Source organism: Leuresthes tenuis, unplaced genomic scaffold (assembly GCF_036924035.1).
Source record: "Leuresthes tenuis unplaced genomic scaffold, fLeuTen1.0.hap1 SCAF_6, whole genome shotgun sequence".
Lineage (NCBI taxonomy): Eukaryota > Metazoa > Chordata > Actinopteri > Atheriniformes > Atherinopsidae > Leuresthes > Leuresthes tenuis.
Window position 1 is genome coordinate 23,874,236 of NW_027325360.1, and position 14,017 is coordinate 23,888,252.

Sequence of the window (14,017 nt, forward strand, 5' to 3'; positions counted from 1 at the left end):
TTGGTATTTGTATGCCATTGTTGGGCTTTTATCTTTGTTCTGCTGTGTGAAACACATAAATCACAGTGGAAAGTTCTGCTTTCCGATGGAGTGAAACTAAGTGTTGATATAACAAAGATTGTTTAGTGCAGCTATTGCTTGTGCTTTTTGTCTGTGCTTTGTTCTTAAATGTTTCAAGCTGTACATATATTTAAACCAAATTAATTGATGAACACTGTCCTAAATCGGAATATGTTGATTGTTCAATGTATGATGAGTGACAAATGAAAAGAGAAACGTTATTTTAATTGATTTCTTCAGGTGCCCTTAGAGGAAGGTTGATACAAAGTTGGACTGAGAGATCGTCTTCCACCTCCAGTGAAGCATTTATATCCTTTAGGCAGGGTTCTCTTCCAGGATGACAATGCCTCCATCCTTAAGGCACAGCAGAATGGTATGACTATGAAAATTATGTGAATCATAGTCAACAGATTTCTACCCAATTATAGATCCACTCTTTAGACAATGTGCACCCTCATCAAAACATCAAATGAACATCTTTTTGAAGAACTGTTCTTTGTTTCCAGAAAAGTTCTATTAATTTGTAACATTAGTGCAAGTATTTGGGCCAGAATTACGATGACACTTTAGCTCGGTTTTGACTTGTCATCCATCTGTATATTTTCTGTCATTTACACAGACGTTCTATTGGGTTTCTGAGAATAAACAGGAGGGATAGCAACACAGAGAAAGAGCCGTAATAAGGAAATGATTATTTTAGCCCAACTGAAGGTTTGTGTCAAAGTCAGCTGTGGCAGAAATGATCTAAACACCAGATTCCTGTGCAATAATCTGAAGACCAGATTTTTGCCCGAGGTAACAAGTCAAGTTGTGAATGTGCTCCCGCTTTGGCTAATAAAAGCAGCAGGATTGGCTGTCAGCTGTGAGATGAGTTTACAAAATGTTAGGCTGCAGTAAGCTGCACAATCAGAATCAAAACTTACTGAGACAGTGGTGGTGCAGAAGGAATAGACAAAAGCAGAAGTGTTGTCCATTTTATTTGTACAAATAGTTGACATTCTTACAATAACAGGGATTTTTCTTTTTTTATCATAGTGATCAAACATTTCACTGTTGTTTTGGGCATTTTATGGTTTTCAGGTAACTTCTGGTCCTGGATTTGAATATCAATGGCACATGTTTTATTACCGAACAACAGCTAGGGTGTGTAAAGCATCATGAATGCAGAAAACACATGCTATTTTGTAGCTAATGTCATTCTGCATATACTATACATGCAGTCCAAATTCTGTAGTTAGTTTTTCTATATAACTGCCTGTATTATTTGTAACACCAGCACCATTCACGCAAATTCAAAACACTCAAGTACATTCAGAATAGCACCTTTACACTTAATGTGACAAAAGTTGTTATAAAAGGGTACAAAAACGCATAAAATGAATGAGACACTAATACACACTTGCTAGACAGCCATAAGCCACTGTTACCATGTGCCAATACAACGCCAGTAGATACAAGTTATATCAAACCTTCTATGATAGAAGGCTGAGTAAACCAGTGGTGTGTTCAAATGACTTAAATAAATAATAGGGGAGACATTGTACAATTTCATAGCTGTCGAAAGATTTGCAGTTGACTTGAATATCCAAGTGCAGGCTACAGACATATTTTTATGAGAATATCTCTATCCCAAAATTAGATATTCATCATTTGAATCTAACATAAAAAGGGCAGATCATTCAGAAAAAAATAATTAGTTGTTGATGGACACTAAATATCTTCAGTGTTTGATTTCTGCATCCTCAGATATGAATTAGAAAGCCTCACTCTAGATATTTTTTTTCCAAAAAAAATAGCATACAGCAATTTTGTCATTTGGGATATCTTCACCATTTGATGTTCAGCTCTCTGATCACATCACAAAAACCCACCAAAGGTGACATTAAAAGGGCAAGATTTTTTTTCCCATTTTCCCTCTATGACACTTTAGTCACAAATCAAGATACATATTTTCACGAGATCCACTTACTAACCATGTCCACCTGAGCTTGTATGTTAACGTTACATTGCAAAGCCTAATTTCTTGAAGTTGAATGGTTTTGTGGTGGTGCCTTGTGAAGGAGAGGCAACCAAAAGCCACTAGAGGACTGAGTCATATGTAAATGAGCACGTTGGTTCAGTAGGGGTACTCTGAGATGGAAATGTAGATGATGAAGATGCTCTGGTAGGTAATGCGACCGTGTGTTGAGATGGTGGTGGCCTGCACCTTAAGTCGAACCAGTCCTGGTCTGTCCAGAACCCGCAGAGTGAAGATGATCCCCCTGCCAGCCTCGTCTTTGATGCCAAACACCTGGCCCATCACACCTGATTCTGATTCTTGCTCAAGTATTGTAAAGGAAGTACGCTCTTGCAAGATGCCAGACTCTGAGAATGCTGACAGTCGTACCACATTGTGATTGGCTGGTATGGCAGAGGGAAGAGTGAGCAGCTTGTACTGCAAAAGCAGAGGAGAGCCTTCTGTGGCACAATCCAGAGAGCAGGGCCTATAGCAGGTCCTTTAAACACCATCAGGAAAGAGAAAATGTATCACAGTCACAAAAAAATATATATATATATATATTTGAACATGCGCAGTATCTGAAACTTGATTTAAACACTGTACAATACTTATTATTCATGCAATTTACCCAGGGCTCCGTCCACTCTGGTAGGATGCAGGGCAGGGTGTATCCAGACACTGGTATCCCCCTCTGGTATTAAAGCACATCTGGTTGTGTCCACACTGAATGCCTTGTTCGACACACTCATCAATGTCTAATATCAGAGAAAGAGGATAAAAACTTAGCATAACTTGGTAATATTCAAAAGAGTGGTTGTTTGTAAAGTCTGTAGGGATATTATTACCTTTACAGCTTCTCCCATTGGGCAAGAGCTGATATCCTGGAGGACACAGGCACTGGAAGCTGCCAATGGTGTTGCGGCACTCATGTTGGCATGGCTTCCTTGACAGACACTCATCCACATCTGTACAGAAAATAACAAATAATCAAGATGCTGGCAGTAGTCTATTGGAGTCTTGTTTCTTTTCCCGAAAAATTATTTTCCAATATCACATCTGTTTGGAGAGTAGCTTTTATTAAAACTTACCAACACATGTGCCATCTCTGTTGGTATACCCAACAGGACAACTCTGTCTGGTAATGCGAGGTACTACGTTAGATCGGGAGAGGATTGGCCTGCCGACGGATGACACCAGCTGTGGGCGGAGTCTTGCCCTGACTCTGGTGCCATTAGTGAAGGTCTTCCCTCTTTCCAGTCCCGCACAGGAGCGCCCATCACCAAGCAGCACAGTTCCTGGTGGACACAGGCACCTGAAGCTCCCAGGCACATTACGGCACTGGTAGGCACAAGGATTTGGCGTTTGCAGACATTCATCAATGTCTGGAAGATAAAAATCAACTTCAGGTCAGTTTTTATGTGTGCTCAGGGCATTGAGGTGTTTTATTAAACACAAAAAATGTGTTTTACCCAGACAAGGAAGCCCTACTCCCTGAGATCTGTAACCTCTGGGGCAAACACAACCATAGCCTCCCACTGTGTTCTGACATATCTGAGTGTAGCGACACATGTGACTTCCATCCTGGCATTCATCAATATCTGAAAAATAAGCAGATGAAGACAGGATTTAATAAGAAATGTACATAGAAGGCAATATTTTTTCTTCAAGTTTATATAAGTTTTTAAAAATCTTATCAAATAACAAAATAAATACATAAAAACTACCATGTTTTCTGCTCAAAACCAGTCCTGCAAAATTTGAACTGGCATCATGCAACTTACAAATCGGTTCCTCAGAAGAAAGTAATCAGTGAAATCCAACCTTGACTTGAGCTAATGCTGTGTATCTAAACAAATTATAGAAATGTTTTATTTATGTTTAAATAATGTAAGTGGATACAAATACAGTATGACAGCCACTAACCCACACAGGCTCCATTCTCTGCTGTAGTCATTCCAGCTGGACAACTGTCAAAACACTGGTATCCACCCTCTGTGTTACGGCACTGCTGGTGAGCTGGACATACATTTCTCATGCACTCATTGATATCTGTAAAAATGCAAACATGTAAAAGTGCAATTGTAATTATTTGATTTGATACTTTTAAAGACAATTTAGCCTTTGAACATTAAATAATGAGCTTACTGACCAATGCAGCGATGTCCAGACAGCTGGTACCCAGGATGGCAGATGCAGCGGTAGGAACCCAAAGTATTAAGGCACTGATGTTGGCAGGGAGATACAGCAGATTCCTGGCACTCATCCACATCTGAATCACAAATTTAGCACGTATGACTTCATCAGTCTTAATAAGCAATATACTGTGTGCTGATAAATTCCTCTTATGAAATGTTGTGCAGACAGTAATCAAAGAGAGACAGGCACTTACCTTCACAGCTGGTTCCTGTGATGCTGGGCTTAAATCCTGGTCCACACTTTGCCTGGCAACGGTATGTGCCCACTGTGTTTACACACTGTTGGTTGTAGTGGCACATGTGGGAGCCTTGGGAACACTCGTCAATATCTGAAACAGAAACAAGAGAATAAGGCCTAAAGTTGAGGCAAGGAATTATGTGAGAATCACAAAGATGCGGACTTAAACAGCTGATTCTTTTTTTATGTATTCAAATAGGATGTTACCATTATATACATGGATATTTTTTCTTTTTTGTCTCACCCTGACATGTGTTAGTCTCTGTAGAAATGGTGAAGCCAGACGGGCAGGCACATGAAAAACCTCCCATAATGTTGTTGCATGAATGTGAGCAGGGGGACTCCAGCGCACACTCATCTTCATCTAATAGGAACACATTTTGAGATTATAAAGAAAGAATGTCACACAACAAAATAGTCAAATAAATGCTGCCAGAAGACAAATGAGGCATAAATGATTAAAACAGCATACCAGCACAATAGGATGTTGTGTCAAGAATGAAGCCTTTAGGGCATGTGTCTTCATAACCATCTGTAAACAGAGTCCAAGTGGTGTTATCTTTTTCCAACATTTAGTTATGTACTTGATGGTATGCCAGTAATGTTGTAACGTTTTTTCCCTGACCTGGTATGACGAGTCTGGCAGTGATATGGAAGTCCAAAGTGAGAGTAAACATATTGTAGACACTGTTCATCTTGGAGAGCTTGAGCAGCTGGAGAACAGGGCCCTGGCGTTCCTCCTGGCCCTCGTAAATGATGGTGTGATTACAGCGCAGCACCATGGGGCTTCCTCCTCTCTGGTGGTTCTGCGATGACCATGAGTACAGCTGCCCTTGGCCTGTCTGAACATATGATTCATCAAACTCCTGTGGGACAGAGGCAAAATCAGGTCAGAGAAAGTTGAAGAGCATCTGAAGTATAACAGGATCAAATTTTGTTAAATTCAGAAGTTGAGATATCATCAAGGTCTTTAAATTGTGTTGACTTCAGCGAACTCACCTGGAGGCTCAGATGAGATGATGATGATGATGATAATGATGGAGGAACAAATCCATTAATTACGATGTCAATTAGTAGAACTCCCTCAGAATCCAGACCTCTGGCAACATGGGTCAAACGAAGAGTCTCCCCTGTGAGAAGTGATCAAAGTTTCATGTGCAAGCTTGTTTATTTCAAAGGCAGTGAGAGCTGCCATCTGCTGGTTGTGTTACAAAGCACTACTCTGTTGTCACAGAGGGGAGAAATGCCTGTAAATAAGGTTCTTTCAATTAGTCTTTGGTTGTTTTCGTCACATTCACCCACCACAGCACACAAAACACACATATTTGTGAATAGATAAAGACCAGTAAATTACATGTAAAGTCAGCATTTAAGTACAACATAAATAAATCAAAAGCCTAAAATATAAACTCAGATCTCACATTTAGGCATGTAAAAATGTATTATGGGGCAAAGCTTACCTGTCTCAAACTCAAGCTGAGACTCCTGCCTAAACTGGCCTTGTGTGAAAGAGTAGCCGTTTCTGGCTGTTCCGCTCTGCAGCACAGTGCTCCAATATATGGGAGTAAACACAGACACCAGTACCCGCATCAAGGGACCTATAACAAAACAACATCATTTTTTATCCTCTTCAAAAAACCACAGAAAAGCAACTTGTACAGTGTGCATAGAATTAGACGTATATTCAAAAAAGCTATTCCTCTTTTAACTTTTTAAAGAAATCACAAACAGATTCTGCATGTATATCTATCACCAACTTGATGAATAAATATTAGCTGCTGATCATCACAGAAAGAGGGAAAATAAACTTTCATATAAATATTTTAATGATAATAACTTATTTTTCCATTTAAATATGAGCCTATATTTCAACAGGCATTTCCTGCAAGTAATCTGTTGCTTCCAATGAATTTAAATCAGGTAGAATCTGTAAGTCCACATGGTAGAAATTTAAAAATGTCAGTAAACAGAGAACACCAACAATAGATTATAGTTAATGACTAACCCACAGTGGGAGGGATGTTGTCCAGGCGTGCCTGTAAAGTGCTGCTGCCTTCTTCCATGTTATCAGTAATGTTGGCCTCCAGGAAGGAAACACCAAACTCTCTCTCATTCACCATTCCTATCAGGCTGCCTCGGGTTCTACGTGGAACCTCACCTGTCACCAGCAACCAACACAAACAAAGAGAGAATGTGAATTTTACATGCATTTACGAATGTTTTGTAATTATTGGTGATAACTAAGCCTGCAACTCTTGAATAAAAAAAAAAAGCCAGTCAGTCCTACCTGGACACAGACCAGCCTGACATTTTCTGGAGTCAGTACTTGGACCGCTGCATGTTCGCCCACCATTTGCTGGTGCAGGCTTGTTGCACAGTCTGATTCGTTCTTGAGCGCCTTGCCCACATGTGCTACTGCATGGACCCCATTCTTCCCAGTCTGAGTAACCTCCGTTTACTGAGACAGAGAGTAAGAGAAAATGAAAGAGAAAATTGTGTTGGTTTAGACAAGTACTTGGTAATGAAAGCAAACAAACCCAAAAATGTGCATGAATAAGGAATTAGGAAATTATTCATAGAAAGGGATTCCACGTGGTTTGGAAAGTATATTATTCTTATACAATTTTTATTTAATTCATAACCTATTAAAATGTGTGTTAGTATACAGGCAGAACTCACTCTGAACCTTGAGAGTAATGGTCCTCTCAGCCTTTCCAGCCTCACTCTCTGCCACACACTGATATTCTCCTTCATCTGCCGCCTGTAGAAACGGACAGGAAACATTTGGCTTAGTATTATATCTATAATAGCTGGATCCCAAAATGATCTCTTTTAAATCACAAACAATTAACAAAAAAGAAAGCTAACATTAAAGCCAAAAAGCTGTCATTTTTAATGGTGCAGATGATTTCATTCCACTGAATTGTCATGATAGACATTGGGCCAGAGAGGGGAAATTTCACATTAGAGTGCTCTGTGGGAAGGACAGTCATCTGTCTGTGAGAAAGTCTCAGCTGCAGGCTGTGCAATTATAGCAGCAGTTAGAGACCATAACAAGGTTACAGGCGAAGGAAAGAGGGGCAGAGTCTGGGAACATCCAGGGCTCAGTTTGTCTCTTCCCTCTGTTGCTAATGCTGTTATCCTCGGTGGCTGAGCTGAATCTGATTTAGGTGGAAGCAGGACACTGCAGGACAGTCACACACTGTTCCTCCACCCAAGGGGACTACAGATCAAGCTTAGATAGGATGAAAACTGCTTCATTGTTTTCCATGACGCAAAACATTTGTTAATGTGGTTTGTTTAAAAGGATTAATCATTCAAAAGTCACAATGTGTAACAAAACGTATCTAGACTAATTAATGGTGACTGCAAAAAAACAACAAAACAAAATATATATATATATACAATATGTAGAAAGCAGGACAAACAAAACATATTTACAGTGATGCTGTAAATGACTAAGGATCCATTGTGGAGTGTTTGCATTCGGAGGAGGCGGTGTAAAGGTTTCCCATTTCGGAGCCAGCGGAGGACAGGGCTGGGATCTCCATGGACTGGACAATCTAGCATTGCAGAACCACCCTGGACGACTGTCTGAGACATGTGGGCTTCACCCTTTAACATCGGAGGCTCTGGAGGCACACAGTACATATATTTAGACTGTGACATAAATCAGGTTGATGTCATCATCTATGGAAGGTTAAAGGAGAAGGAATCCTTGACAAAACACTCACCTCTGATACGGACAAATGAGAGGGCTCTGATGGAGCCCACACTGTTTTCTGCCACGCACACGTAGGTCCCAGCATCACTCAAAGTCACATTGTCAATGATGACTGAGCTCCTGCCAGCCTCATCTACAATGGCTCCTGAAAATTTGAATCAATCATATCATATGAATCTATATATAATATGCAATTATGTCCAAAAACCCCTGTCAAGATTATTATAACACCAAGATATACTAGACTAAAAAAAATAAACAGTGGTGTGCAGCTCTTAAAGTGGAAAAATGGAAATCAATACCTTTATAGGGACTGTTGTTGACCGTCCAGGAGATGATGGGAGAAGGAGTTCCCTGAGCATGGCAGGATAAGGCTAGGCTCTGCCCTTTGTTTAAGGTCACATCACCTGGCAGTTCTTTGAAGGCAGGCCTCATGTTGATAGACAGGTGGATGTCTTGTCTTACAGAACCTGCAGGGTTTGTGGCTACGCATGTGAACACTCCAGTATCTCCAGGCTGTGGGAAGAAAGCAAACAGAAGTGATTCCTCAGCACAGATCTAACAACAAACCCAGCTTATCTTTCAGTAAAAAGTATGGAGGATTATCAGACAAACCTCAGCCCTCTCAATAATCAGCTCTCCTGATCGCAGGACTGTGAATTTGCCGGGAAGGTTGGGCACAATTGCACCATCCTTCTCCCATGACACTCTGGGTTCTGGTGACCCTTGAGCGGCACAAGGCAGCAGTGCCTGAAACCCTTGAATGACTGACAGTTCTGTCTGCGCAGGAGGAATCATGGGTGGCACTGAAATGCAACAACATTAGCCCCGTGAATATGTGACGTCCTTTTGCTCAACAGGAAATGGAGTTGTAGAAAGTCTTTGCTCACCTTGAACAAGCAGCCGCATATCATGGCTGGCCCTGCCAGCTAGGTTTTTGGCAGTGCATGTGTAAAGACCTGCGTCACTGCGCTGTGTAGAAGTAATTGCCAGGGTTCCATTGGCAAATACATGTATACGAGCACCGTCAACCACAAGTCTCCTGTCTTTATGCCAGGTAAGTTCAGGTTGAGGCTGCCCATCAGCCACACACTCCAGACTGACTGGCTGGCCTAACACAGCAGTGTACTCGACGCGAGGCACACTCAGCACTGGTGGAACTGAAAAAAAATAAACATGAGGTTAGCAGTTCATCTCTGAATGTCCGACATAGGCTTCTGAGAATCAGTAGTGACCATCCACTTTTGGATCATCTGTGAGATCACAAGTTTACATTACCTTGAAGGACTAGTTTGGTTCTTGCTACAGCTAAACCAGCTTCATTCTTAGCCACGCACTGATAAGTCCCCGCATCACCAAGCGTTACTCGAGAGAACTTCAGAGCTCCGTTTGATAGCACAGCCAGCCGGTGACCTGTAGCATTCACATTCAAATCAATGTCTAAGTAATCCACTGAGACATGTAGGTGGAGGTAAAATTCCTTTAAAACGTACCGATTACTTTATCATTACTTCTAAGCATTTACCATGAAATCTAGTGGATGTTAACATCTGAAAAATATTTAGATTGCTTCAGTGTATCACATTAATTTCTCCATGAAAGTGACAGATACAAGTGTCAGACTATAATCCAGAAATACAAAATAATATGTTCAGAAAAGAGAGTATTGTGCTTGTTACCTGCTGCTATGGGAACTCCCTCTCTTTGCCAGGTGATTGATGGTCTGGGGAAGCCTTGAACATCACAGGGGAGCACAGTTCCATGATGCAATACTACTTGTACATCTTCTGCCATTGGCCTGATCTCTGGTGGCTCTAATTGCGTGGAAGAGCACATTGATTGTTATGTGGGTTCATATATTTCTATGTACTCAGACCATGTTGGCACAACAAATAGCAGCATGTTGATTAGAGCCTACCGTGTACAGTGAGGGAGATGTGTTTGTGAGCTACTCCAGCTGGGTTACGGGCTGAACATGTGTATCTGCCAGCGTGACTTGGCAAAGCAGCAGTTATCTCCAACACTCCTGCATAAGTATAAGTAAAATACACATGTATAACAGCACATTTGGTGAGCAGAATTATTTGTTTCAGATGAACATAAGATGTGATGCAGAGAGCTATAAAAAAAACTGTACAGTCCTTAAAACTAACTGCCTTACCAGTGGGAAGGACACGATAACTTCCTCCTCTGGTGCTCAGTTGGGCTCCACCCTTTGTCCAGGAGACAACAGGCTGAGGACGTCCTTGTACGTGACAAGGCAACACCACAGGAGACATTTTCACAGCTTTAACTGTTGTGACATCATCCTCAATAGATGGTGGGACTACAGGGGAATACAGCAAATTCTTGGTTTCACACCTCTAAAATAATATTCTGCAGTCAGGTTGTGGTACAAAATTGAATACCTTGCAGGATTACTTCGATTACCCTGCGCTCCTCTGCAACATCATTGACTGCAGTGCACTCAAAATAACCTTCATCCTCATTAGATGGAGACAAAAGAACCAGAGATCCAGAGGACAGTAACCTGGACAGAGAATCCAAGCAGAGTTTACCTCACCTTTTATAGCTTTGTTCTACTACATACTTATTGTGTATTTAAAAGGAGTTTTCACCTATATGCACCAGGCTGCTGCATAATATCAAGTGGAGTACCATTCCTCTTCCAAGATACTTTTGGTGGTGGTGTGCCGGTTGTCTCACAGCTCAGGACAGCTCTAACTCCAGTGGTTACTGTCACATTGAATGGACCCGGACTGATTGAGGGACCCACTGCAAACAAAGACCACCCTCAGATAAACAAAAATGCAGAACACAGTGTATGTGGTCTGTGTTTAAGCTTAATAAATTAAGTTAGGATGCAAATGGGAGAGATAGGTAAAGTAGAAGGGTTATTTTCTATACTACTTTACAAAGAAAACACTGGCAGACTCATAAGAAACTATATGTTTTCGTTACCAAATACTCGAAGATCCATTCCCCGGTGATCTGAGCCAGCCTGGTTGGACACTGAGCAGTAGTAGCGACCAGCATCATTCAACTGAGCCCCATGTATTTGCAAGGATCCCTCTGATAACATTTTGTACCTGTGACAGAAAGGTAGGTGAATGAATCAACAGACTCTGTGTAAAGCTTTTTGCAGTTGTCGCTATGTGTGTTAGATTCAGTCAAGTGTGACACATACTCAAAAAGATTTCCTATGGTTATCACAACATACTTATTGTTATTTTTAGGCACGGGGAAGCCATCTTTCCTCCACATGAGCGCAGGTGAGGAATCACCTTCAACTTCACATGGTAAAACTGCATCCTGGCCAATATTTACAGTCACCACAGAACTGCTCTCCTTTATTACTGGTGGCACTGAAAATAAAGTGACAGTCCATATCATGAGCTTAGCAGGTACAACTGTTATTTAAGGATATACTGAAATCTCAAATACTGCACAGAACACAATTTTTTGTTTAGAATTCATTAGGTATTGTGCCTGTAGATCATATTGTTCAGTCTTACAACTAAATACAGTGGCATAAATTCAGCTTTATAAAACAAAAAATACAGCTACAGCGCATTTAGAAAAAAAAAAATTCACATACAAACAAGTTTTATCAGAAGAATTACAGACATCCATCATAAACCTATTTAAAACATTACATCTCATCTCTTACTCTTCCTCAACTAACAGATGAGACATTTGATTTCATCTACATGTACATGCATGTTTTTTTTTTCTTTTTTTTAAGGTTCTTAAATAATTACACAAGGTAGCTTACAGAGAATCTCCACTGTGAAGAAGAGACTGGTGCTTCCCGCCATGTTGGTAACCTCACAGCTGTACTGGCCACTGTCCTCAGGCCTGACTTCCTGTATTTCCAGGTACTGACCTCCTGCTAGCCGCTGGATACGGCCTCCCAGCTGGGATACCAGTAGGAGGAAAGAGAAATGCAGAGTGTGAGTCAAAGTTTAATAGTTTAATATAATATAATTTGTTCAATGACTGGACTCTGTACCTGCAGTTTGGCCTCATCTTTGTACCACTCTATATCAGGAGGAGGGTCGCTGTCAGCCAGGCACTCTAAGGTCAGGTGTCCATTAACAGGCACAGTCAATGTCCTAACATCACCAGAGCCAAGGAGTGTTGGTGGGACTGAAAAGCAACCAGTTATTTTTAAGCTTTGGTTCTTAGTGAGGTGATCACTCAACACCAAGTGTTGATGCTTGAGCACTTATGAAAATTCATGTGACAAAAAAAATTTGTCTGTGGTTTAGGGGGTTCCTTAAAACTATTCAAAAGAGGGGTTGACAGAAGGTGGACTGGGACATACAGCAAGTATTTGCACTAAAACCTAGGTTTAAACTTAGAGCATAGAATTCAAACATGCTGTAAATGTGTATGTCAACAAATATGATTCACTGTTTCGAGTTAGCTAATCAAACTATGTTGTCATTAACGCAAAAAATATGAGTAACAATGACTTTGACTTAGACCTTTTATCTTATCTGTTTTCCAGGTCTGAACAACATAGTGTGTAATTACATTTATAGAAGCATCTTTTTATTATAGCATGAGAAAGTAAGTATAGCATAAATGGGCACTACATAATCATCATAATTGAAAATGTGTCAAAACCGATTAATTCTGTTTTACTGCATATTCAGTATATCATATTGCGTGCATACTGCAGCAGCACACACAGTATAAATGCTGTTCAAGCTGTTCAAGCCTCCTGAACCTTCACCAAGCTTTACCCATCAAGCCCCTGATGTAAGTAGCTGAGAAAGTTTAGGGAGGGGGAGGGCATGATATATTTCTGCAGTGTTGAAGATTTAGTAAGAACAGCTTGTTTCACCTTGGACTCGGACCCAGTGGTTTTTTCCATCCTCTCCAGCTGGGCTGCTGGCCAAGCAGGTGTACAGACCTGCATCCTCAACCTTTAAAGGGAGCACATTAATCAGTTTTAGTGGCTCTTGCATAACAGTACAGTACTGTCTTTAAGCTGACATCTAAAGTTTGTGTATGTAGATTGTATAATTATTGAATTGTCATGCTTTTCTAAGTTTTTTTTCCATTAAACCCTGAACAAGTTCCATTCTTCTCAGTTTATTTTCTTAAAATATTGTTTGAATATGTGAGCACATATACAATTTATACAATACACTATACCTGCACTTTACTGATCCGGACAAAGTGTCCATCCTGCTGAACATTGCTGGCCCCCTCTAAGGATCGACCATCCTTGAGCCAGCTGAGGGTGGGAGGAGGTACTCCCACAGCGGAGCACTCCAGCTCGAGTGGACTGTTTACTGCTATGGTCAGCTCCTCTGGAGAGCTGGAACTGGTTATCTTTGGAGGTTCTGGATTAGAAAGCAAAATGTTTTGTCTCAGTTTTTCAAGGAGTTTACACCATGACTTTAAGATAGACATGATTTAAACATTTGGATAGCTCTACCAAGCACGGTGAGGTTGAAGCTCTTTGTGCTGCTTCCAGCCTGGTTACTGGCCACACAGCTGTAAAGGCCTGCATCTGAAGGAGCCACATCAGGCAGCTGTAGCCGTGTCTCCTGTCCATCCAGCAGCAGGTTGCGGTGAAGAGATAGTGGCTGGCCATCCTTCATCCAAGTCAGTGTGGGAGGGGGAATGCCACGTGCCTCACAGGTTAATGTCACCAAAGATCCCTGGACAACTGTAACTGGCTCCACTGGCTCAACATGATCAACACCAGGGGGCACTGCAGATCATCAACATTCTGAATGAATTCCTTAAGTCTATAATGCTTCATATCATATCTGAGGAGAATC

The 14,017-nt window shown here is 41.0% G+C and overlaps 1 protein-coding gene across 1 annotated transcript in view; it reads right to left on the reverse strand.

The window, feature by feature from the left end:
• Positions 1–1,018: 1,018 nt before the first annotated feature.
• hmcn2 (hemicentin 2) overlaps positions 1,019–14,017 on the reverse strand; it is a 42,872-nt gene continuing 29,873 nt past the window's right edge. Inside the window, exons 48-81 of the mRNA XM_072388342.1 lie at positions 13,669–13,947; positions 13,383–13,573; positions 13,069–13,150; positions 12,229–12,365; positions 11,992–12,133; positions 11,437–11,581; positions 11,178–11,305; positions 10,835–10,991; positions 10,625–10,746; positions 10,378–10,542; positions 10,135–10,242; positions 9,896–10,030; positions 9,495–9,629; positions 9,107–9,376; positions 8,832–9,022; positions 8,519–8,732; positions 8,227–8,361; positions 7,934–8,124; positions 7,172–7,253; positions 6,780–6,950; positions 6,498–6,650; positions 5,953–6,090; positions 5,492–5,622; positions 5,118–5,358; positions 4,965–5,024; positions 4,737–4,856; positions 4,449–4,583; positions 4,209–4,328; positions 3,983–4,108; positions 3,529–3,657; positions 3,148–3,441; positions 2,905–3,024; positions 2,688–2,814; positions 1,019–2,555 (exon numbers count right to left, since the gene is read on the reverse strand). Coding sequence (XP_072244443.1) covers positions 2,177–2,555; positions 2,688–2,814; positions 2,905–3,024; positions 3,148–3,441; positions 3,529–3,657; positions 3,983–4,108; positions 4,209–4,328; positions 4,449–4,583; positions 4,737–4,856; positions 4,965–5,024; positions 5,118–5,358; positions 5,492–5,622; positions 5,953–6,090; positions 6,498–6,650; positions 6,780–6,950; positions 7,172–7,253; positions 7,934–8,124; positions 8,227–8,361; positions 8,519–8,732; positions 8,832–9,022; positions 9,107–9,376; positions 9,495–9,629; positions 9,896–10,030; positions 10,135–10,242; positions 10,378–10,542; positions 10,625–10,746; positions 10,835–10,991; positions 11,178–11,305; positions 11,437–11,581; positions 11,992–12,133; positions 12,229–12,365; positions 13,069–13,150; positions 13,383–13,573; positions 13,669–13,947 — 5,453 coding nt within the window. The 3' untranslated portion in view covers positions 1,019–2,176. The remainder of the gene's footprint in view (positions 2,556–2,687; positions 2,815–2,904; positions 3,025–3,147; positions 3,442–3,528; positions 3,658–3,982; positions 4,109–4,208; positions 4,329–4,448; positions 4,584–4,736; positions 4,857–4,964; positions 5,025–5,117; positions 5,359–5,491; positions 5,623–5,952; positions 6,091–6,497; positions 6,651–6,779; positions 6,951–7,171; positions 7,254–7,933; positions 8,125–8,226; positions 8,362–8,518; positions 8,733–8,831; positions 9,023–9,106; positions 9,377–9,494; positions 9,630–9,895; positions 10,031–10,134; positions 10,243–10,377; positions 10,543–10,624; positions 10,747–10,834; positions 10,992–11,177; positions 11,306–11,436; positions 11,582–11,991; positions 12,134–12,228; positions 12,366–13,068; positions 13,151–13,382; positions 13,574–13,668; positions 13,948–14,017) is intronic.